At 41.0% G+C, this 24,037-nt stretch overlaps 1 protein-coding gene across 1 annotated transcript in view; it reads right to left on the bottom strand.

The window, feature by feature from the left end:
- Positions 1 to 24,037, bottom strand: part of LOC311188437 (neurotrypsin-like) — a gene marked incomplete at its 5' end in the record, with an annotated part of 261,456 nt that overhangs the window by 220,203 nt on the left and 17,216 nt on the right. Inside the window, 2 exon segments of the mRNA XM_084259536.1 lie at positions 17,500 to 17,710; positions 17,714 to 17,780. Of these exon segments, the coding sequence (XP_084115662.1) occupies positions 17,500 to 17,710; positions 17,714 to 17,780 (278 nt within the window).

The following is a 24,037-nucleotide window of genomic DNA, read 5'->3' as shown; positions in this document are numbered from 1 at the left end:
TTCATCAGTCTGCCTGTTCTGCTCCCTGCTCTGACTCTGGTGAATTCTCTCACCCTCCTGTGCTTCTGACTGTGCCCAATGCTTGTATGAATAAATAATTTTTTAAAAATAAAAAAATAAAATAAAAGATAAAAATAACCATCTCTGTGAACATCTAAACGTTTCCTGTGAATGTTAATCTAAAGGCACAAAGTTGCTTTACTACAACACAAAACAAAACAGAGTACCTGGTTTTGATTTTCTGATTGAAATTTCTACCCCAAACAAATTATATAACATTAAAAGAATATTTTTCCTATGGCCAAAACAGGTTGAAAAGCAATCAGTAATGCGTCTTTCATATGGCATGACTTTTTATATTCATGAAGAAATATTTGGTAAACATATTCAATTAACTCTAGATGAAGATGACAGCTAGTAGCATTTAATCTACCATTTAGCCTGCATTCTACTGTTGTTCCTATAACTATGTGACTTAGGTGGTACTTTTTGAACAACAATGCTTTCTAGATGTCATCACTTTCCTGGAAAATCTATTTATCAGATGTGAGTGAGGGACATGTTTTAGTCACTTCAGCAAGAATATCGCTTTGAAAATAAGGATTCTGCTTCTACTTTTCTTCAGTTTTTACTTCTCCTTGGCACAGGCCATAGTCATCTGGGTTCTTTTTTTTTTTTTTTTTTTTAAAGTAACATCATTATCATTGCGGGGGAGAGGGGGGAGAGACATTACAGGAAATTCTTTTTTTTTATTATATTTTATTTTTTTTTAAAGAGGCATGTTTATTTATTTATTTGTTTGTTTGTTTGTTTGTTTGTTTGTTTATACAAGCACTGGGTACAGTCAGAAGCCCAGAAGGGTGAGAGAATTCACCAGAGCCAGAGCGGGGAGCAGAGCAGGCAGAAGGACCAAGGTACACTGCTGAGGGGAGCAGCGGGCGGCAGGAGAGGTCTGCGCACCATGGGGGACCCTCCTCCCATGGCCGGGGAGCAGCTGGGGATCGAAGCGGCGCCGCAGAGGCCGTGGGCAGCTTCGCAACCCAGCGCTCAACCACTGCACCACCGGGGAGGCCCCCATTACAGGAAATTCTTAATTAAACATTACAATACAGGCTTCTCAGAACCACGACAGAAATAGAAAACTCTGGCTCACCCTTTTGTCCAACTTTAACTTCTGCAATCCAGGCCGTGTTAGTCACCATTAAAAAGCAATTTTTATATCCTCTGAGATCATCACTCCTGATAGTTTCACTCCACTGCTTGGAACGCGTGTTTCAATGTGATAATTCATGGCACTGGAACATTTTATCTAGTATTTTAGTTTTAGCTATCTCATACTTACATAATTGGAGTCCCAAGTATGTATCTTATTCTTTTGCTTTCTTCCCAGTGATTCCCACAGGAGGATATATAACTGCACATTGCAAACTGCCGAGATGTGAGCCCCCCAACCTGAAACGCTGGGTTCCATGGCTTTAGAAACTACTTTCTCCGGTTTCCTCTCCCGTGTCACTGATCATCCCTTTTTCTGCTTCACGATTTGCTGGGTGCTCTTCAAGTCACAGTTTCTGGTGTGAGTGGGGTCACAAGACTCATCGTTGGAAGACTATTCATATTCTAAGTAACATTCTATTCAATCCCCTCTCATTCTATCACATTTGAGTTCATCAGCTGTTAAATAAATATACCTTCAACAGACAGGCACAACCTCTAACCCAGATAGATTATATAACTATATACAGTGCATGTCAAAATGCAATTCATCTCAAACTAGAGCTCAACAATGAGAAGACTCCATCTCCATAACTAAGCCTTGAAAGCACGCACTCTGAAATAACCTCCATGGTTTTCTCTCATCCTAGCTAAACATTCTCTGTGGCTTTATCTCACAATTTGATATACTTATTTATTGCATTTTCCTTCCTCACAGAACATAATTTCAATACAGCACAGAACATTTCTTTGATTATAGTATTTCACAAATACAAAATTTACCAGCGTCTAACACTTCCCATGAACGTGCTGAAAGAATAAACAAATGGCTGAGGAAAATACCTGAACAAAAACGGTCCATTGAGAATGCAGGAATATTGCAAATATGGAAAACATGCCTAATGCAGAGAAAGTTAGAGAACAGTCAGGAAGGAGACACCGGACAGGTCTATGAAAATTAACCACCATTCAAAAACTAGGGGAAGACTGACAAGAAAGTCATAATTGAAACTGACTGATGAACACGTCTGATTCGGCAGACAAACTGTCCAAGGTTTGGGGATCAGGATAAATAGCTCCATATGGTCAATGTCTGCCAGTCTCAGTTCCTTCTAGCCTCCCTGAAAGGTGTACATTGACTGATATGAGAAGTGCTGGTTTTGGGGTTCTTTATGGTCACTGGCTCTGCTCCCTCCTCCAAGCTGATGCTCACCTCAACATTATTAACACAATGTACTTAAACAAAAAACAATTTTAGGGCCTTCTTGGTGGGGCAAGGGGTTAAGCACAGCACTGCAAGGCTATCCGCAGCTCCTGCTGCAGGAGTTCAACCCCTGGCCAGCCAGGGAGCCACCCACATGGTGCAGCAGACCCTCTCCTGTATTGCCTGCTGCTCCTCTCAGCAGTGTATTTCAGTCAGTCTGCCTATTTTGTTCCCCACTCTGTCTCTGGTGAATCCTCGCACCTCTAGCCTGTACCCCAGTTCTTGTATGCATAAATAAATAAAACTTAAAAAAAAACAATTTTGGTCCTTGATCAAGTTGCATACACTTCAGTTTTGGATAAATGACAAAAGCAGATGGAAGACTATGCACATATTTAACAGTGTAGAAGACAGTGGATGCACTTGAGGATTACAAAGGTGTTTCCTTGCCTGGTGACACCAGGGACTGTAGGTCTGCAGCATCACATCCCGGTACAGGGTCATCTGAGCATCACTGATGCCACACCTCCCAGATGAAGTTCACAGCCACGTCCTCAAATGACACCATCCCCTGTGAGGGAACATTCTTCTTCACTTCAGGGCCATCAGCCTGGGTCAGAGAACAGCAAGTGTGAAAGCATAATCTTCTGTGGGTCTTTGATCTTGTATAGGATGTACTGGTGGGTTTTTTTTAAAGATTTATTTTTATTTATTAAAAAAAAATTGTTTATTTATTTATAGAAGCACTGGGTATAGTCAGAAGCGCAGGAGGGTGAGGATTCACCGGAGCCAGAGCGGGGAACAGAACAGGCAGAGTAACGAAATACACTGTTGAGGGGAGCAGTGGGCGCAACAGGAGAGGTCTGCGCGCCATGGGGGCCCCTCACCAGTGGCTGGGGATCAAACCTGTGCTGCAGAGGCTGTGGGCAGCTTCACAGCCCAGTGCTCAACCGCTGCGCCACCAGGGGAGGGCCAAGATTTATTTTTTAGGGACCTACCTGGTTGTACAGTTGGTTGAGCGCAGCACTATGAAGCTGTCCACAGCCTCTGCAGCACGGGTTCTATTTCTGGCTGGCCAGGGAGATTCCCACATGGGGGCCAGACCTCTCCTTTCTCGCCTGCTGCTCCCACCGGCAGTGTACTTTGGTCCTTCTGCCTGTTCTCCCTGCTGTGTCTCTGGTAAATTCTCTCACCCTCCCATGCCTCTGGCCTGTACCCCAGTGCTTGTATAAATAAATCAATCTTTAAAAAAAAAAAACAAAACTGGGCCTCCTGGCTGGCGCAGCAATTGAGCGCTAGGTTGCGAAGCTGCCCACGGCCTCTGCAGCGCCAGTTCGATCCCCGGCTGCTCCCCAGCAACTGGAGGAGGGTCCCGCATGGCGCACAGACCTCTCCTGTCGCCCGCTGCTCCCCTCAGCAGTGTACCTCGGTCCTTCAGCCTGCTCTGCTCCCCGCTCTGGCTCTGGTGAATTCTCTCACCCTCCCGCATTTCTGACTGTACCCAGTGCTTGTACAAATAAATAAATATTTTTTTTAAATAAAATAAAAAACTTAAAAAAAATATTGGTATTTTATTTATGCATACAAGACCTGGGATGCAGGCCAGAGGTACTGTGGGGCAGTGCAGGGCTTCGAGAAGCTTCACCAGAGACAGAGTGGGGAGCAGAACAGACAGACTGACTGAAATACACTGCTGAGGGGAGAAGCAGGTGAGACAGGAGAGGTCTGCTGTGCCATGTGGGTCAGCTCCCTGGGTTGAAATGGAACTTGTGCTGCAGTGGCTCCGGATAGCTTCATAGTGCTGAGACTTAACCCCTTATGCCATCAGAGAGGACTCTGAACTGTCAATTTACTCTAAATTTTGATAGGAAGAGACTGACTACACAGGAGAAAATATCCTTACCTCTGGATTAACTCATTATTTCCTCAAAGCACTTTTAATAGCTTACCTTATAAATTCACACTTCATCATTTGTAAACCCAGATGTCATGAAAGGTGAGAACAATTCCCTGACCTTGAATTGCATGTCTACTTAGTGAAAATAACTTTTATTCTCACATTTAACATAGTTGATTCATATTGTACTGTACTTACATTAAAGAGGAATTATATCTCTAAAACAAAAGAATGAAAACATTTTCGTAATGTATAAAAGTGTATATCTTCTTGAAAATAGAATAAATGGGTGAATCAGTCAGTCAGGACTGGTCATTAGCTTCCACCTTGTCTTAACATTGATTTCTCATTGCTTTTTGTTTGGTTTTAAGAAACAAATATAGGGGCCTGCCCGGTGGCGCAGCGGTTGAGTGCTGGGTTGCAAAGCTGCCCATAGCCTCTGCAGAGCCTGTTTGATCCCTGGCTGCCAGCAAGGGTCTCACATGGTGTGCAAACCTCTCTGGCTGCGCCCACTGCTTCCCTCAGCAGTGTATTTTGTCAGTCTGCCTGCTCTGTTCCCCGCTCTGGTGAATTCTCTCACTCTCCTGTCCTCTGACTGTACCCAGTACTTGTATAAATAAATAAATATTTTTTTTTAAAAAAGAAACAAATACAGCACATAAAACTCTGATGATATCCACTCTACCTGACAAATACAACCTACAAGAGAATAGAAAGCAGCCCTGGTCAAGGACTCAGACCTTGTAAGAACATATATGCCATGAAAAAAGTGCTAATCAAGAGAAAGTCCTTCTCAGAGGGCCCCACAACCAGACAGAGCACGCTTTGATCTTATGGGGACCGTATGCAAATATCATTAAATTTAGACAAGCACAGAAATGGTAATTCCAGAACAGTTCCCAGTGTGTTGACTTTCTTTTTGCCCTGATTTATTCTCCCGTAAACACAAGACAATCCAAGAATGAAATACAATATGTAAAATATCAACCTTGAGATCACCTATTTTCATTTCTATGAGAAATATTAAAAACAACATATCAAAGCAGGAAGAAGAATATATTCAATTCTAATCACAATATTTTTAGGTTAAGCATACAGAGAACTGCATCTCTTCACAGATGAGCAAAGGGAAAGAAAAACACAGCAACAAGATGAATTTTACCCAGTTTTTTTTCTTGTTTTATAAATATTTTATTTTATATAATTCTTACATCATTTTTCATTTTTGCACAATGTATGCATTATCATTTTGGTTATATTCCCCATACAATTGCACCCCCTCCTTATTTTGACCCTAGTTCTTCCTCCCTCCTTCCCTCCCCCCACCTTACTGTGTTTCTAGTTTATAGTTGCTTGTTGATTTTGATTTTTACATTGTATTAATTAGTCTTTTTCCTGGTCCTTTATTTATAGGTTTTCTAAATTCCTGCTATGAGTGAGACCATCCTGTATTTTTCTTTCTGACTTATATTTCTTATTTTTCTTTTTCTTTCTGACTTATTTTGCTGAGCATGATCCCTTCCAGCTCCATCCATGTTGCTGCAAACTTCATGCGTTTATCTTGTAATCAGGGAAATGCAAATCAATGAGATACCATCTTACACCAGTGAGAATGGCACATATTAAAAAAACTAGCAACAACAAATGTTGGCGAGGATATGGAGAAAAAGGAACTCTCCTGCACTGCTGGTGGGAGTGCAAACTGGTCCAACCATGATGGAGAGCTGTGTGGAGATTCCTCAACCTACTAAAGATAGAGCTTCCATAGGATCCAGCAATTCCACTCCTAGGTATTTACCCAAAGGACACAGAAACATCCATTCCAAAGAGCACCTGCACCCCTATGTTTATAGCAGCACTGTTTACAATAGCTAAGCTATGGAAACAACCCAAATGCCCAAAAATTGATGACTGGATCAAGAAGATGTGGTCCATATACGCCATGGAATATTACTCAGCATTCAAAAAAGATACAGTTCTTTTTCAAGTACAGTCACTGAAGAAATGGAAAACAGGATATGTCAGACATACAGAGATGAATAACATGTGATGGATGATTTTCAACAGAAACAAAATGAAATTGCAGGCTAAACCAACTCATTCTCTCAGAAATTCTCCAAAAGTACTCTTAGGAATGATAAAGTCATAGAAAGTAATGCAAAGATTATGCATGAACGGAATTAAGATGTGAATGCTATTGTACAATTTACAGACATGATCACAAGAAAGCAACAGAATTAAAACATCCAGGTGAATCACAGACATTGAGAATCTGCTTGAGAAAAATCTCACATCATTTTGAGGACAAAAATACAAATTAATTAAAGACAAAACAAAATTGCAATTAGGGATCATAACCAATGGAAAATCAACATAAAAACTGTTGTTGTGCCTGTACAAGAGAAGAAAAACAAAAAGCAAAGTGAAAACACTAGATAGATCATTGATTGATTTATGATAGATAGAGGGATGGATGGTTAGATTGATCAATCAATCGATGATAGGTTAACTGGTAGAGAGTAGAGACGTAGATAGATAAATTTGGTACAGTTTATTTTATTTTTTTAGACATTCATTTATTTATGCATACAAGAGTGGGGGTACAGGCCAGAGGTGTGGGGGGGTGAGAGGATTCACCAGATACACAGCGGGGAACAGAAGAGGCAGATAGACTGAAGTGCCCTGCTGAGTGGAGCAGCAGGTGAGTCAGGAGAGGTCTGCTGCGCCAAGGGGGTTGCTCCCTGGCAGGCTGGGGATCGAACTCACGCTGCATTGGCTGCGGCCAGACTCACAGCGCTGCGCTCAACACACTGTGCCACCAGGGAGGAACCTGAGTTTTGTAACGTTTAGAAGGAATCTTCTAAATTTTCACTGATGATTCAGAAAATTCTGTTCACTTGTAACAAAATACATAAAGTCACACCTTGGCAATATAAGATGCAGAAGTGAAAGGAACAGGTTCTGCAGATTTCTGAAGGAGAGATTGAGATTAATTTTACTAAAGCAAATTATTATTCAAGACTGAAAAAGAGAAAAAAAGTAAAAATTTAAAAATTAACTGGGTCCTCCCTGGTGGCGCAGGCGGTTGAGTGCAGTGCTGTGAAGCTGTTCGCAGCCTTTGCAGGACCAGTTCGAGCCCCACTGGCCTTGGAGAAACCCGCATGATGTGGCAGACCTCTCCTGTCTTGCCTGCTGCTCCCCTCAGCAGTGCATTTCATCAGTCGGCCTGTTCTGACCCCACTCTGCCTCTGGTGAAACCTCTCAACCTCCCACACATCGGGCCTGTACCCCAGTTCTTGTATAAATAAATAAATCCTTTTTAAAAAAAGATTTAAATAAATTTTTAAAAAACATAAAAATTAACTGGAGGGTCCCTTATTTAGGTTTTCTAAATTCCTGCTATGAGTGAGACCAACTGGTATTTTTCTTTTTCTTTCTGGCTTATTTCACTGAGCATGATCCCTTCCAGCTCCATCCATGTTGTTGCAAATTACATGAATTTATCCTTTTTGATTACCGAGTAGTATTTCATTGTGTATATATACCACTTTTTTTTTTTAAAGATTTATTTATTTATTTATACAAGCACTGGGTACAGTGAGAAGCATGGGAGGGTGAGAGAATTCACCTGAGCTGGGAACAGAACAGGAAGACTGATGAAAGACACTGCTGAGGGGAGCAGCCAGCATGGCAGGAGAGGTCGGTCACGCCATGTGGGACCCTCGCCAGCACCCGGGGATGGAACCAGCGCTGCAGAGGCTGCGGGCAGCTTTGCAGCCCAGCGGTCAACCGCTGCTCCACCAGGGGAGGCCCACCACATCTTCTTGATCCAGTCATCTGTTTTCAGGCATTTGGGTTGTTGCAAAAATGAAAAATGATGTAAGAATTATATAAAATAAAATATTAAAAAAAAACAAAAACAGAAAAAAAAATTAACTGGAGGTGCCTCATGGTGGTGCAAGGGGTTAAGATGCAGCCTATGAAGATGTCCACAGTCACTGCAGCATGTGTTCGATCCCCAGCCAGGGAGCTCCCCACATGGCACAGCAGACCTCTCCTGACTCCCTACTGCTCACCTCAGCAGGGTGTTTCACTCAATCTGCCTGAACTGTTCCAGACTCTGTCTCTGGTGAATCCTCTCACACCCCCATACCTCTGGCTTGTACCCCAGTTCTTGTATGCATAAATAAATAACTTTTTAAAAAATAAAATAAAAATAAAAATTAACTGGAAATTTAACATTATCTAAAGATTGGTACGTCTCAATAATGTTAATAGAAATAGTGAAGCAATTTAGAGTACAATACATTTAGAAATAGAACAATTTTTAAATAATTTACAATGTTTTGCTTTCAAAACTGAATTTTTATTAAAAATAATAATTCAACTAACATTATGGGCTAAAAGTAAAGTCCAAGACTTTGCTTAAAAAAAAAAAAGAAATCAAGAAAGATTTAGATGGGTTTGGAAATGGAACAGGGGTTAGAAGACAATGGGCTACTTTTTCCTATTTCCTTTAAGAATGCCATTGGTAATGTTTCTTTCTAGGCATGGGTTGTGTAAAATTAGATATGATTAATATTTATAGATCAATTTTCCTTTAGAATAGACTAGAGAGCTCTTAGTTTATATAAGTCCAAAGTAATTTTTAGTTACATTGGACACACCTAAGAGTATACAGAAAGTATTCTGGAAAAACAAAATATGAAAATAAGATGTCAGACAAACACATCTATATTGTGTGTGATGAACTTTTAAGGGAAAAAAGATTCACTTGAGAAGAGAGGACACATGAGTGACCACAGGGCACACAGCAAAGACTAAAGGATGCCGAAAGTCAGCATTAGGAAAATCTTTCACATGATGAGAAGAATGAGAACATTAAAAATCAGATATCACAATGTTTATGTCAGATACCTTAAATTAAAATTGAAAATTTTTAAAGTAGACATGGGCTTTTCAAGTGATTATAGGAGTAATCTACAATAAAACTGTGACTATTTATAGAACAATAATGGATATACAGATGCATGTAAAAATGTTTGAAACATAGAAATACAATATGATATGCTGTTAGATATCCATAAACCAACTCCTTTATATATTCAAAAGATCAATAACAAATCAGTACAGAAAAAATATCTGAAAAAATACAGTAATTTTTATGTTCCTATTAACTTCTTTTGCCCTGAAAAGATACAACACATTTTTTGTCTGCTTTGGGATATTTGCAAAAACGCTCTCCAATAAATGTCTGCTCCCAGTTATTGGGTTTTTTTTAAAGATTTATTTATTTATTTATTTATCTATTTATTTATTTATTTATTTATTTATACAAGAACCGGGGTACAGGCCAGATGCGCAGGAGGGTGAGAGGATTCACCAGAGACAGAGTGGAGAACAGAACAGGCAGACTGATGAAATACACTGCTGAGGGGAGCAGCAGGCGAGACAGGAGAGGTCTGCCGCACCATGTGGGACCCTCACCGGCTGGCGGGGATCGAACTGGCGCTGCAGAAGCTGCAGACAGCTTCACAGTGCTGCGCTCAACCGCCTGGGCCAGCAGGGGAGGCCCTGCTCCCAGTTTTATAAATGAATTTCATGAAATCTTTGTCTTCTTCTACTTAGAATTTTTAACTTCGATTTCCACACGATGGCTATAGTTCTCTCCTTGAGTTACATTTTCTCTTACTTTATGATGTATTTTAAGAGACAGCTCAGTCCACCACGTAACACAACTTTAATTATAACAGTACTCAGCAAATATCCCTTTATGTTTCCATTATTGTCTCATGTTGCACATTTGTTGGCTGTGTGACCAGGCCATTGTATGTATGTATGCGTGCTCAATGCTCTTCCAGTCAAACACTGTATATTTACATGATGAAGTGTCTTTTTTCCCCTAAGCTGCGTGGTCTCACTATTTATAATTATTGAATGTGGCGTTGAGGCCAAGTCCAGGGGTCTGTGTGCTGTATTGCTGGAAGTGACGCTAGCTGCAGACTTATTTCAAGAGAAACATACTCCACTATTTCTAGCTATGTTTCAATGAGGGACAATTTAGTTGTGAAATATCTGACCATCATCAGAGGAGGCAGCTGACAGAGACTGTTTTTTCAGGCTTCCAGCAACAATCACTAAGCAACCATCCTTTTCTATGTTCATTTCTATTTTGTCTACATCTATTTTCCACAGACTGAGGACTTATCCTGCTGCATGATCGCCTTAGTTGTCACTCATGTCTAGAAGAAGGGGGAGCTGGCTAGAATAAGGAGTAGCTCCAATATTTGGGGGAAAAAAGAATGCAATATGGCTCTCCTGGAAGCTTGTGATAATCTGAAGGGATTTTGACCAGGACATAGCAGAATCAATGAACATATGGGAACTTAAAGAGTACCCATTCTAATATTCAACCTTGAGCTGTGAGCCTACACCCACTTTGACTTTCATTTTCTGATTCTGGGGCCTCCATGGTGGCGTGAGGGGTTAAGAGATAATCTATGAAGCTATCCGCAGCCACTGCAGCACGAGATCGATCCCCAGCCAGCCAGGGAGCATCCCACATGGCGCAGCAGACCTCTCCTGACTCGTCCATTGCTTCCCTTAGTAGTGTATTTCAGTCAATCTGCCTGTTCTACTCCCCACTCTCTCTGGTGAATCCTCTCACCCCACACACCTCTGGCCTGTACTCCAGTTCTTATATGCATAAACAAACAAACAAACAAATAAATAAATAAAATATTTCTGGTTCTGTCTATTTCCGTGCTCAGCTTTTCTGTGGATTTTCTTCTCTTTGAATTATACAGAAGATCTTTTTAACATTTCTTTCAGGGTAGATCTAGTGTTAGTGAACCCCTTCTCTGGTTTTGTCTGTCTGGGAAGACCAATATTACTCTCTCGTGTCTGCAGGAGAATCTTGCAGGTGATGATATCTGTCACTAGTATATTTTATCTCTATTCTGCATTTGTTGTTCCATCCTCTCCTTGTTCTCTGGAAGAGAACTTGGTGATAATATTGCCTCAGTTGGGATCATCTGACTCCCCTGACATCTTTGAAATGGCTGGTGAAAGCAACCTTTTTCCCGTGTTTAACTGCCTCAAATCCCAGATGAGCCCGTATTATACTACATTTTGAATATTATGAAAAAAGTGGTGGATTTTTATAGTTCCATTACTAATGTTTTACTTTCAATGAATTCCTTGAAGTTGACTTGATCTCCAATCATTGAGAGAGCAGTTTCATTGCTATGTATTGTTAATGTCTATTTTTATAAATAGTCACTAGTTTTTACTACACTAGTTTTTACTCTTGGTAATTTTTACTCTTGGTAATTAAACAACGTGGTACAATTTGATGTAGCTTCTGGATTTGACTAAACAGTTCAAGAAATGAAAAATAACAATACGTAATTTTTTTAAAGTTTTGGGTGTAGTTATGAATTTTTACATATATACATGTATTTTCCCTTCATTGAATTCAAGAGTCAGGTGCTATTGCAATTATTACCTGCATTTCACAGCTAGGGACACAAAAAAAACATTTAAAAAATAATTTCCCCAAGACTCTATAGTAAGTAAGCAAGTAAGATAATTTAAATTTGAACTTAAGCAATTGGATGGCCACATTTTTCATCACTAAGAATTGCTGGGTATTAAAAAGAAATGACATGGGGGCCTCCCCTGGTGGCGCAGTGGTTCAGCACTGGTTTGTGAGGCTGCCTGCAGCCTCTACAGCGCCAGTTCGATTCCCAGCCACCGGCGAGGGTCCCACCAAAAAAAAAAAAATAAAAAAATAAAAAAGAAATAAAAAGAAATGACAGCAATGATCTCCTTTGATTTATACAGAAGGATGAAATACTATCATTTTAATTGATGAATAAATGTTTCCATATAATGATAATTAATATACATAGAATACTCTGATTTACACATTTTCCATTTATTCCTAAAGACAACCCTTATCTTTTAATCTGCCTGGAAGATGTTTGCAGGCCCTAATACCTTGAAATCAATGTTTCACATGAAAATCTTGGTGAAATTTTAGTTTTATTCTAGGGGAGTGCACGTATAGAGATATATGAATATAAACTGCTCAAATTATGGGACCTGGCAAGAGTTGTGCATATCGATCGAGTGCTATGCAAAAAAATCCCAGGTCCGGACATGCAAATGAGTCCTCTTACTTTCCTTTTCGTTTGTGAAATGAAAGTGTTTATTAGGTTTCCCCTGGTGGTGCAGGTGGTTGAGTGCCGCACTGTGAAGCTGTCGGCAGCCTCTACAGCACCGGTTTGATCCCGGTGAGCAGGGGAGGGTCCCACATGGCGCGACAGACCTCAGCAGTGTATTTCATCAGTCTGCCTGTTCTGTTCCCCGTTCTGTCTCTGGTGAATCCTCTCACCCTCCCGTACCTCTGGCCTGTACCCCGGTTGTTGTATAAATAATCTTTTTTTTAAAACAAGAAAGTGTTTATTATTATAAAATAATCTACTTTGTACTCACTGAGTATTTCTGCTGGGAGAAAAACATTAAAACGTTTTTAGCAGACATTTCCAATTTTAAGGCCATTGCAGTTAATCATACAGGGCTGCCACCGTACAAGGCCAAATGTGGCATTTACTCTATGAAGATAATTCATCTAATGCATGTTTCCTTGGGGCATTATTTCATTTCCCTGGAAGTTCCTGTAAGATTCAGAATACAGAATATTATTCACTGTACACAAAAATATAATGGGTCCTTATAATATAGTGAAATATAAATGATATTCTGGTAACCTGGAGAATAGGAAACTCCAGGCGGAAACCAACTTTGTTTCTGAAGCCTACACAGACTAGATGTCAAGAGTTCACTGTGATCTTATATGGAGTTTTCCAGCAAAGTTAGCTAGAATTGCTATTTGGTTACTCTGCCTTGTGATTTTATGCAAAAATAAGTAAATTGGCCTGAGAGTAGATTTAGTTTGCAAATATTTTGCTGTACTACTGTATAAAATTGAGTCAAGGTGGAGAAAACTTGTTTTTAAAAAAGTTAAACCGGACCTCCCTGGTGGCGCAGGGTGTTAAAGACAGCATTACCAAATTATTGCCAGCCACTGAAGCATGAGGTCGATCCCCGGCTGGCCAGGGAGCTACCCACATGGCACAGCAGACCTCTTCTGCCTTGCCTGCTGCTCCCCTCAGCATTGTATTTCAGTAGATCTTCCTGTTCTGCTCCCCACTCTCTCTGGTGAATCCTCTCACCCCCACCCCCATGGACTGACTAATTTCCAGGAATGAAGGACTATCATACTAGACACGCACGGACAATACTGACGGCTGATTGTTATTCTCTAGCATACACTAAAATCCTGAGATCGGGGTTTAAAATACAAAAAACAAGGGGAGTCTAGAGGAAATCTTGTGCCTATAGGTACTTATATACAACGTTTTATTTACTTTTAAATTCTTGAATTGCAACTGCTTTGGTCTAACAACTGTTGAGTAACATCTCATTCCTACTTCCTCAGGGCAGCGGAGCAGCTTTTTATGACAGCAACACCAAGCCCTAGGCCTTTGGTCACAGATAACTGCCCATCGCAAGGGACAACTTGGCTGGGACCTTAAAACATTGAACATGGGGGACCCCTGGAGGCGCAAGGGCTTAAGGCACAACCTATGAAGCTGTCTGCAGCCACTGTAGCAGGAGTCGGATCCCCGGGTCGGCCAGGGAGCTTACTACATGATGCATCAGACCTCTCCCGACTCACCCACTGTTCCCCCCAGTGGTGTACTCTGGTCAATCTGCCTGTTCTGTTCCCCACTCTGTCTCGGGTGAATCCTCTCACCCACCCCCCACACCTCTGGCCTTGTATGCAGCTCTTGTATGCAGAAGCTCTTGTATGCAGCTCTTGTATGCAGAATAAATAAATCTTTTAAAAAAAACATTGAACATGGGGGAGAGGGTATGTTTCTGTTTCATTACCTATAGGACCACTTTGGATTCCAGCAGAAAAGGACCCATCTTATTCCAGAGCTCCAGCCATTAGCCATGTAGCTGCCACCCAGGATGCCACCTATGCAGGCCGACAGGAGAAACGAGGACACTTCCCACTGAATGTGCTGTCCTCCGGAACCGTGGATCAAGACTCGATGACCTTCAGGCTGCTGTGCGCTGACATGATGGACATCAACAAGCCCCCTAGACACCACCAAATCCGTTGTGTTTTGTTGTGACACTGTTCTATGAAACTCCTATTCTGATGTCACGGACCTTAGAGATAAACTATAATGACAACAGACAGTAAAACTGTCAAGAGATCAGCTAAAAACTGTACAGACCCAACTGTCTTAGCCCTGTGACTGGACCTGTACATCCATCGTGTAACTCCATTTGTATATAATCAGACTCAGGCTACATGCAAACATATTAAACTACAATTTCAAGAAAATGTAAATATGTCTGAGCAAATGCAACACTTGCAACAAAATACACAGGCGGCATTTGTTAAATGCTTATCAGCAGTAGGAGGGAAAGATGTTGTAAATTTAATGATGGGAGTTAGCCAATTTAAATAAACTGAATTATGTAAAAGCTTTGGAAATTATCTTCATGTTAGTTGCACTAATCCCTATTTTTGCATATCTGTTACTTTAAATCCTCTTCTACAAAAGTAAAGGAAGAAGCATGTGGGAGTGAAAACAACTGAAAGTTGCTGCCATGGTCATTGTCAAGGTTGCACTAAAAAACAAAACAAAAAAAAGGGGACCTCCCTGCTGGTGCAAGGGGTTGAGGCACAACCTATGAAGCTGTCCACAGCCAGTGCAGCACAAGTTTGATGCCCAGCCAGGGGGCTACCCACATGGCGCAGCAGACCTCTCCTGACTCCCCACTGCTCCCCTCAGCAGTGTATTTCCATTAGTTCACCTGTTCTGTTCTCCACTCTGGTGAATTCTCTCATCCCCCCACACCTCTGGCCTGTACCCCAGTTCTTGTATGCATAAATAAATAAATCTTTTTTTAAAAATGGGGGGAGACGTGGAGACCCCTATGGCATAAATTGCTGAGACAAGGAAACTATCAGGGTCATGGCTGAAAGACTAGGCATGGCTAAAAGATGGATCAGCCTGGGTCAGAAGATTGGCCCTTGTACAGATCAGGATGTTGTGTCAGCGAAACCAGGCCTGTGAGAGAAACTAGATTAGAACAGAGAACAGAATAATCTGATAATGCAGAACCTTGGCGGTGCATGTGTGACAGAATAATGCTGAATACTAAGGAACAAAAGAATAATCCACTGTCTTGTAACTAACCTAGGAGGTGGTCTGTCTCCATAAATCTGAGTTGCTCTGGGTGCTCTGGACGACTGAGCCAGAATGAGACCTTGTGTCCCCTGTGTCCTGCTTCTCTTAAACTCTATTTTGTGCCAGTCATTTCTTTATTCCTTGGTTCTTTCAGATTCCTCTCTCAACCCTGCTCTCCGGAGCTGGACCGTTCATGGCAATGGTCACTTAGGATTTTCCTATTTGGGAGTGAGAGAAAAACAAATGTCCCAGGTCACTCGTAAGAGGCAGTTTGCCATTGCTGTGGATAACCTCTGCCAGCAGCAACAGGACTTAAAGGATTCGCAAATCTTCACATCAGAACGACTGGAAGACAAGCAGAGAAAGCTGAGGTTGCTCGTCAAAGCTCTGGATTCTGTTGGACACCAGGCCCCTTTCTGAGACCAGGGAACACCTTAGCTGCAGACCATGTGGAAAAGAGCCAGCTGATGAAGATCCCGCCTTTTGCAATTCAGGGACCCTGATGACAAATGTGAGGTTTGGAATTTAGCTCACAAGAAGCTGCATTTTCTCCTTCCATTGTTCTCTAATATCCACCAAGTGTTACTAGGAGACTAAAATTCCCTCACAGGCCCGAGAAGTCAGAAGTTTTCTTTTGAAAATGAACATTAAGCATCCTACAAAGCCTTCTAGAAGGACCAAAATAATTTAACATGTTTTATACTTTGGGGAGGGGTGCAGAAGTGGGGTATAGGCCAGAAGTTTTGGGGATGGGGAGGTGAGATGACTCACCACACACAGAGTGGGCAGGAGACCAGGCGATCACTGTTGTAAACAGGAATACAGGATTTCATAAGGATAATTGAGAAACAAAGCATTCCTTATGTAGACAGGCTAAGTTTTCACCACTTGATGTTACCACTCTAGTAAGATCATTCACTCTTTGTTTAGTGGCTAATATGTTTACTATATGTTCCATGACGTCTTTTTCTTGGCTTTAAATTCCACCATTATTTTCTGATCCTATTGATTCAACTGGAATCATCAGTCTATAGTAAAGCATTCTGTAAAATACGCTTCATTGGTCATTTCTATTACTGCAGATGTATCCAAAAGATGATTGAATCTTCTTTCCTACGGAGGAAATAATTCTAACAGATTAGACTGTAGCTTTCTCAGAGACTATTGGCATCCTGGTCAGCACAGTGTACTAAGACCATTTTCTGGTCTCTTGTAAAGGGAACACCTAACTCAAGTGAGTGCTAGCTCTATGGTTTCCAACACCTTGCTGAGCAACACCAGCTGGCATCCATGGATTGAAATCTAGTAAGACTACACAAAGCCTTGTTCCCTTATGAAAAATAAGCTTAAACTGAATAATAGACTGTGGGGGGTTCGAGATGGGGAAAATGGGAAGGAGACACTGAGGAGAAACTGGAATGGATGGGGTCCCTTCAGTTAATCCTCAGTGGCTCTGCTCTGTCTGATCTGAATAGGAATTCCCCAAGAGTTGGGGCTTCATGCAAAGAAAGAAAGAATCAAACACCGAGCGCTTTCTGGGGCTAGCTACATCAAAATCAGTTGGGAAAGCTTAAAATAGAGACTGCCAGGGCCCAAGTCTTACAGTATGCCTTGAAATCTTCCTTTGTCTCCTCACTAGTCTGCGGAACAAGAAGTAGAGAATTCTCTACCCCGTAAGCTCCCAGGCAGTTGGGTTGTCAGTTTGTGCTAAGGTTGTTATGGGAACCAACAGTGCCCTCAGGATGTAAATCCAAATCACATCCATGCATCTCACACTTGGCAGTATTTCCAATAACTAAGCCTGAACTCCTTTAGATTTTACTACCTTTTGTGCACCCCAAAGTGAGGAGAACCCCAGACTGGAGAAATGTGCAGACACATTTGTTCCTTTGTATTGTTTGCATTACCTGTGTCTCCCCATCCCGTGATGTAACAATTAGAGGCTGTTTTCTGTGGCCTCTCCCTCCGGAGGGGTAAACAGGCAGGCAAGACGTGGCTGCTGAACCTCGTACGCTGCTCTTCTGGTCCCTGCAGTCTCACCAGGGCAATGTCGTAGTCGCTGCCGTTCGGTCGGTACTCTGGGTGAATCACGACCTGCTGAACTCCAATTTCTTCCTCCTATTCCTCCGGCACCTGAGTATGATAATCCCCAACTCGAACAGCATAGTTCTTAGTGCTGTTACCATACCTGAGAGGCAGAGAGACTAATGAGAGGCTTGTCTTACATGCTGAAATGAGTCAGCAGGTTAATTCTTCAGTAGGTTAATAAGAGACACTGCAGACAATTGGGTTGTCAGTTTGTTACAAATCATTGGCTCCTTTTTTAAATTTAACCTTTTCATTTCTCTGACCCCACTGGACTCAGTTCTATACTCAAAACCCATCACTTCCTTTCTTCATTTCAGTATTTAATCCAGATTACCATCTATTTTCTGAAAAAGCAAATGTGAAAGAAGTGTGGAAAATAAGGAGCTAATCATTAACCTGTCATCAAGTGAAAAATAAACAAATAGTGTAGGGCAAAATTACTATCATTGCTGCCTTCATTTTTCTTTTTAATACCGCTTTCAAGCACACTATGTCATTTACTATTTATTATGTGTTTTATTCTCTCTCTCCCCTGCTTGAATAAAAGGCATTCAAGGGCATCAATATCTGTTGTGTTCACTGATGAATCTTAAATACCTAGAACAATGAGGCCCTGGTAAGTAGGAATGTAGCTTAGGTTTGTTGATTGAGTGAACAAATGTACATTTTTATGTCTTCTTTCCATAAGGAACTATTCAGTTAAAATAGAAACACAATATTTATTAGATTGATAGCTGTTGGTCTGTTTATCAGCCAACATACACCTTGATTCTGGAGTAGTTTCTCAGCCTCAGCCCTGTTGACAACTGGAGCCAGATTGTTGTGAGGGGCTGTGGAGCTGTCCTGTGCATTGTTGGAGGTTTAGAGGCATCCTGAGATTCTATTCATTGGATGCCAGGAACACACATGCAAACACACACACACACACACCCCCTCGTTATGACAAACAAAAATGTCTCCAGACATTGCTAAATGTCCCCTATTGTGCAAATTGTCCCCCACTGACATCCACTGACATAAAACACATGCACCAACCCCCTGCTGGCCACTACTTCCAATCTCCCAGTGAAGATTAGAGCACCTTGCTCATCCCCTTTATTATTTCCTGTAACAATTTTAATGACTTAATTTCCAACCTTTCCATTTTATTTCTCTAAGTCCTCACCGGAAAATACTACACATTTCATTTCTGAATCCTGATGTCAAGCAGTTCACTTTTTGCCACCTTCACGGTTTTACAGTTCTACAATCCTTCAACCCGTTTTGACTTCAAACCTTTGACCCTACTCATTTTTTTTTTTCCCATTTCAATCTGACTGCTACAACTTCTCCTTCTTACAAGTCTTGGATTCACAATCGCTTTTTTGCAAAAAATTAATCTTTCTTTTCTCTGGTGAAACTGTAATTCTGGATTTATCAAGTCACCACCAACTTTGCGCTAGTATTTCGCTGCTGGAATAGAAAAACATACATTTTACAACGATCACCCCAATTTTCCCCCTCCTGTATGATAACAACATCACAAAAGTTTCTATTTCATAAAAATAAATCCCCAAAAGAGATTTAATGTTACGGTTCATGCCGGATGTATGCCCCAATTACCTGTACCACTTTTAAAAATACAAATGTCGGGCCTCCCCGGTGGCGCAGCGGTTGAGCGCTGGGTTGCAAAGCTGCCCGCAGCATCTGCGGCGCCGGTTCGATCCTCCGTCTGCTCCTCGGCCACCGGAGGAGGGTCCCACATGGCGCGCAGACCTCTCCTGCCGCCCGCTGCTCCCCTCAGCAGTGTACTTCGGTCCTTCTGCCTGTTCTGCTCCCCACTCTGGCTCTGGTGAATCCTCTCACCCTCCCGTGCTTCTGACTGTACCCAGTGCATGTATAAACAAAAAACAAACAAACAAACAAACAAACAAATAAATAAATAAATAAGCACGCCTCTATAAAAAAAAAATAAAAAAATAAAAATACAAATGTCCAGGTCGCACAGAATTTCATAATTAATAAATTAAATGGGACCTCCCTGGTGGTGCAGCGGGTTGAGCACAGTGCTGTGAAGCTGTCCACAGCCTCTGTAGCATGGGTTCGATTCCCGGCCGGCCAGGGAGATTCCCACTTGGCACGGCAGACCTCTCCTGCCTCGCCCACTGCTCCCCTCAGCAGTGCTTTCGGTCTGTTGCCTGCTCTGCTCCCCACTCTGTCTCTGGTGAATCCTCTCACCCTCCCGCGCCTCTGACCTGTACCCCAGCTATTGTATAAATAAAAAATAAATCTTTAAAAAATTAATGAAATAAAAAATAAATGAATAGGGCTGATGTAGAATCATAGGTGATTCAATTTCCCAGACTTGAGAATCACCGACCCAAAAGCTCCAAAAGGTATGAGTATACTGCCCTTCCATGCCTAGAATTTCACTGGGTGAAGTAGGAAGCATTCTCATGAGTAGTAATCAATAGCTAAAGGAAAAGTCAAACACATTCCATACATATGCCATGTTCTCAGATCAAATTATTTGGGCACACACCGCAGTTCGTATTCTCATCAATCAGGAGTTGATATTAAACTGAGAACAAAATATTTTTTAAAATAAAATATTTCCCTGACAAGAAGAAAAAGAGCAGCATTCTCTTCAAAAGAAAGGTCTTTAGTAGCACCTCTTTTTTAAAGTTGTCTCAGCGAAACCTAAGCAGTGGTTCCCACACACCTCTCACTCCAGTTATTCTTAAAATAGACTTTATACCTGGAAACCTAAAGAGCATCTGACACAAGATTCGATTAGTTTCCAGTCAAAGTATTGGAAATACTCTACTGTCACCTCTCCTGGCAGGTGCTATTACATGCTTCAGGAGTAACACTTTGGCTGTGGTTCCCAATATGACCATGGACTATGAAAGTATCTATTACAGTACTAGGCTTCTCAAAAAACTATGATGAAATCCTCTTTTTCAGTGTATTTTAAGGTCTTTCTAATAGAGCCTTTGTTATTTTGATAGACTTTATTATATTGAGAAATGCTTCTAAAACAAACATTTCCTGTTTTGGCTGATGCACCATTTGGTTGTTTGCTTTGCTTTCAACTCCCCCCCAAGTAAAAATTTGATGAAATTCCCAGGCAAGTTTGAGATACATAGGATCTGCAGTTTAGTAAAATCCAAGATCCAAGTTTGTCTGAGTTTCTAGTGCTAAACCACCACCAAATTAAACACCATTATTAAAAAGAGAGGTGTTGATTCTCATTTTTACTTTATTACAATTAGTCTTTTTCCTGGTCCCTTATTTAGGTTTTCTAAATTCCTGCTATAAGTGAGACCATCCGGTATTGTTCTTTTTCTTTCTGCCTTATTTTGCTGAGCATGATCCCTTCCAGCTCCATCCATGTTGCTGCAAATTGCAACTGTAAACCAGTGGTGCACTACAGGGTGTGGGAGGAGAGAGTGGGATCAAAGCAAGGTGGGGTGGGAATTGTACGGGGATTATAACCAAGATGAAAATGCATACATTGTGCAAAAATGAAAAATGACATAAAATGTATAAATTGAAATAATAATATAATAATAAATAAATTTTAAAAATAGAGGTGTTCATTCAGGTTGCAGTCATATTTTTTACATGGATTCAGCTCTTTAAAAAGATAATGTTGTAGGGCCTCCCCAGTGGCGCGGCAGTTGAGTACTGGGCTGCGAAGCTGCCCACAGCCTCTGCAGCGCCGGTTCAATCCCTGGCCGCTGGTTCGATCCCTGGCCGCCGGCGAGGGTCCCACATGGCATGGCAGACCTCTCCTGCCGCGCCCGCTGCTCCCCTCAGCAGTGTATTTCGTCAGTGTGTCTGTTCTGCTCCCTGCTCTGGCTCTGGTGAATTCTCTCACCCTCCCACGCTTCTGATTGTACCCAGTGCTTATATAAATAAATAAATCTTTCAAAAAAAAAAAAAGATAATGTTGTACACCAGCTTGTGCACATCTGCTACTGTTAGAATCTGTTTTTCTCTGTTGTTTCGATGAAATTCAAAAAGGGCCTGACTGAGTTGCTTCTAAGTGGTTGACTGAAGCAACTTATGTAAATGGTTCTATTTGCTTAGGAAAAAATGACCTTCCCTGTAGAAGCTTGCAGTGTCATACACACACACACACACACACACACACACACACGAGGAATTAAGAACTGCTTTGGGCATGACTGATAGGTTTATATATATCAACAAGACCATATCCTTTTTTGTTTGTTTGTTTTTATTCCCCATACAAGACCATATTCTTAAGAACTCTACCACACACGAGGTCATGACAGAGTATATGTTAAGCACCTCAAATATTGTATTCTTCAAAAGCAAATGGCACTAGTCAGCGGCTCATCTAACTATAAAGACCTAAACATTTCTGACACAGAGCTATAATCTTTGATAATTTTCTGCTACTCTTGCATTTCTAGGCAAAAAATAAAAAAGATAAAATCGGTAAAGCTATATTCTTGAACAAATTCAATTTGCAGTAGATTTACAAAAATAAGTCAGTACTTGTTGCAAGTACATTTTTTCCTCCAAAATGGTATTTGTTATCAGAATAAGCAATTAAAAGGAATTAGTTTAATTCTCAGGAATTTTTCTCTCAATTATACTGCTGCACCACCATAGGGAGAGGGTCATTTTTTGGTACCTGTGGTTGTCATTTAGAATAGAAAATAGCAAAAGCCAGAAATTTATTGTGCAAGATTCACAGGGCAAGTACAAAAAAAAAAAGCTTGATTTATTCAAGTTTCCTCTTCAAACTGCCAACAGGATGCTGCATTCCAACGTCTGCATTGTATTAACACTGGGGAAAATATAAAAAATAAAATTTAAGACCTTTAAATGGTGATTCACACTGCCTTGGTTATCTGTATTAGAATGGCAGCAGATTACTCTGAACCTCACAGTATGTGAAAACTATGGGCAAATTAGAGTTGAACACTAGAGGTCTGTCAGCCTTCCAGTCAAATTCCCTTATCATGTACAGAAGGCTGCGTATGAAGTGAGGGTAGCTGAGGATGGTGGATCTGGATCTGAAGTTAACTGCATCCTGGTCTCTCCTGCCAAGGTCATCATTTCTAGATTATTCTGATAGGGGGATTATATTGGGTTGTCAAAAAACTCATGCCATATTTTTTCTATGTTTTCTACGCAAAAATGAGTCATGACTTTTCTGACAACCTAATATAAAGATAACTATTCAATGAAGATAAAACAAACAAGCAAAAAAACTGTCATCCCATAGAAGAAAATAACGCAGATGGCAATAGCAATCTATTGTTATTCAGCAGTGACGGCTCAAAAGCACTGGCCTTTATCATCACTGCAAGTATTAGGCACCAATGAAGGTCCAGTGAACATACATTGTACATGCCTCAGTAGCAGAGATACAAACAGAAAGATTTCCCGCCAAAAATGACATCGAGGTCCCCTACCAATAGACTCTAAATTAGGCTCCCATGACATCCAAAAGGCAGGTAGCCTTTCAGAGTCTGACTACAATGCTCCTGCACTACAATCTCAACAATTCCAGGGGAAATCTATTTTTGCAAACTTCCGAGTCCCTGATGATTAAGGGACAGTTGTTTTAAACCAAAGTCCCTGAACCTAGAAAAAAAAAATCGGGTGCTTGTTCTAATCAGGGGTAACTGTCCCTATGCATTTCAAAAGCCTTACTGCAATAAATATGTGAGTTATAGAATAGTGAGGCACATCAAAACAGGAAGTCTATGAAACTGGATATAGGTTACAGACCAAGTCAAATAGATGCACAACACATTTACAAAACAACCTTCACCCTTTTCACATTAGTAGAGTTTGGCATTCAACCCAAAGCACACCAAAATGCTGCATATCCTAATCTGCTCCTCTACTTTTTAATCAGTTGCCTTTCCCTTATGCTGTGCAGATAATGGGAAGAAATCCAAAATGACATGTGGAAAAAGTTATCTGTTGACCTAAGGTTAAAATGCCACCATCCTCTAAAGAATCCAATGCCCTTAAGTACATCCATTCTCTGGCAACTGAGCCCCACTTTCATCCTGCAACAATCATTTAAGATGATCGACTCTGTGCCAAGTAATATACTAGACACTTGGCTTAGAAACACAAAGGAGACGATTACTGACTTTAAGCAATAATCTAGCAGGACCAGGCCAAAGGAGGAATAATGACATGTAAACAAATAAATCCAACATGTAAGTAAAAAAAAAAAAAAAAAAAAAGTAAGACCTTTCAGAGAACCCAACAGTTTGATCAAAGTTTTCTACTTCAAGTGGAATGTGGAATTTGTGGAGGAATCTCCCTCCTTTAATACCTTAAGCCTTGAACTTTTCAGACTACAAATTTAAGCAGAGA

This window comes from Talpa europaea (assembly GCF_964194135.1).
Source record: "Talpa europaea genome assembly, chromosome: 2".
Lineage (NCBI taxonomy): Eukaryota > Metazoa > Chordata > Mammalia > Eulipotyphla > Talpidae > Talpa > Talpa europaea.
This window is presented reverse-complemented; position numbering and strand designations above follow the sequence as displayed.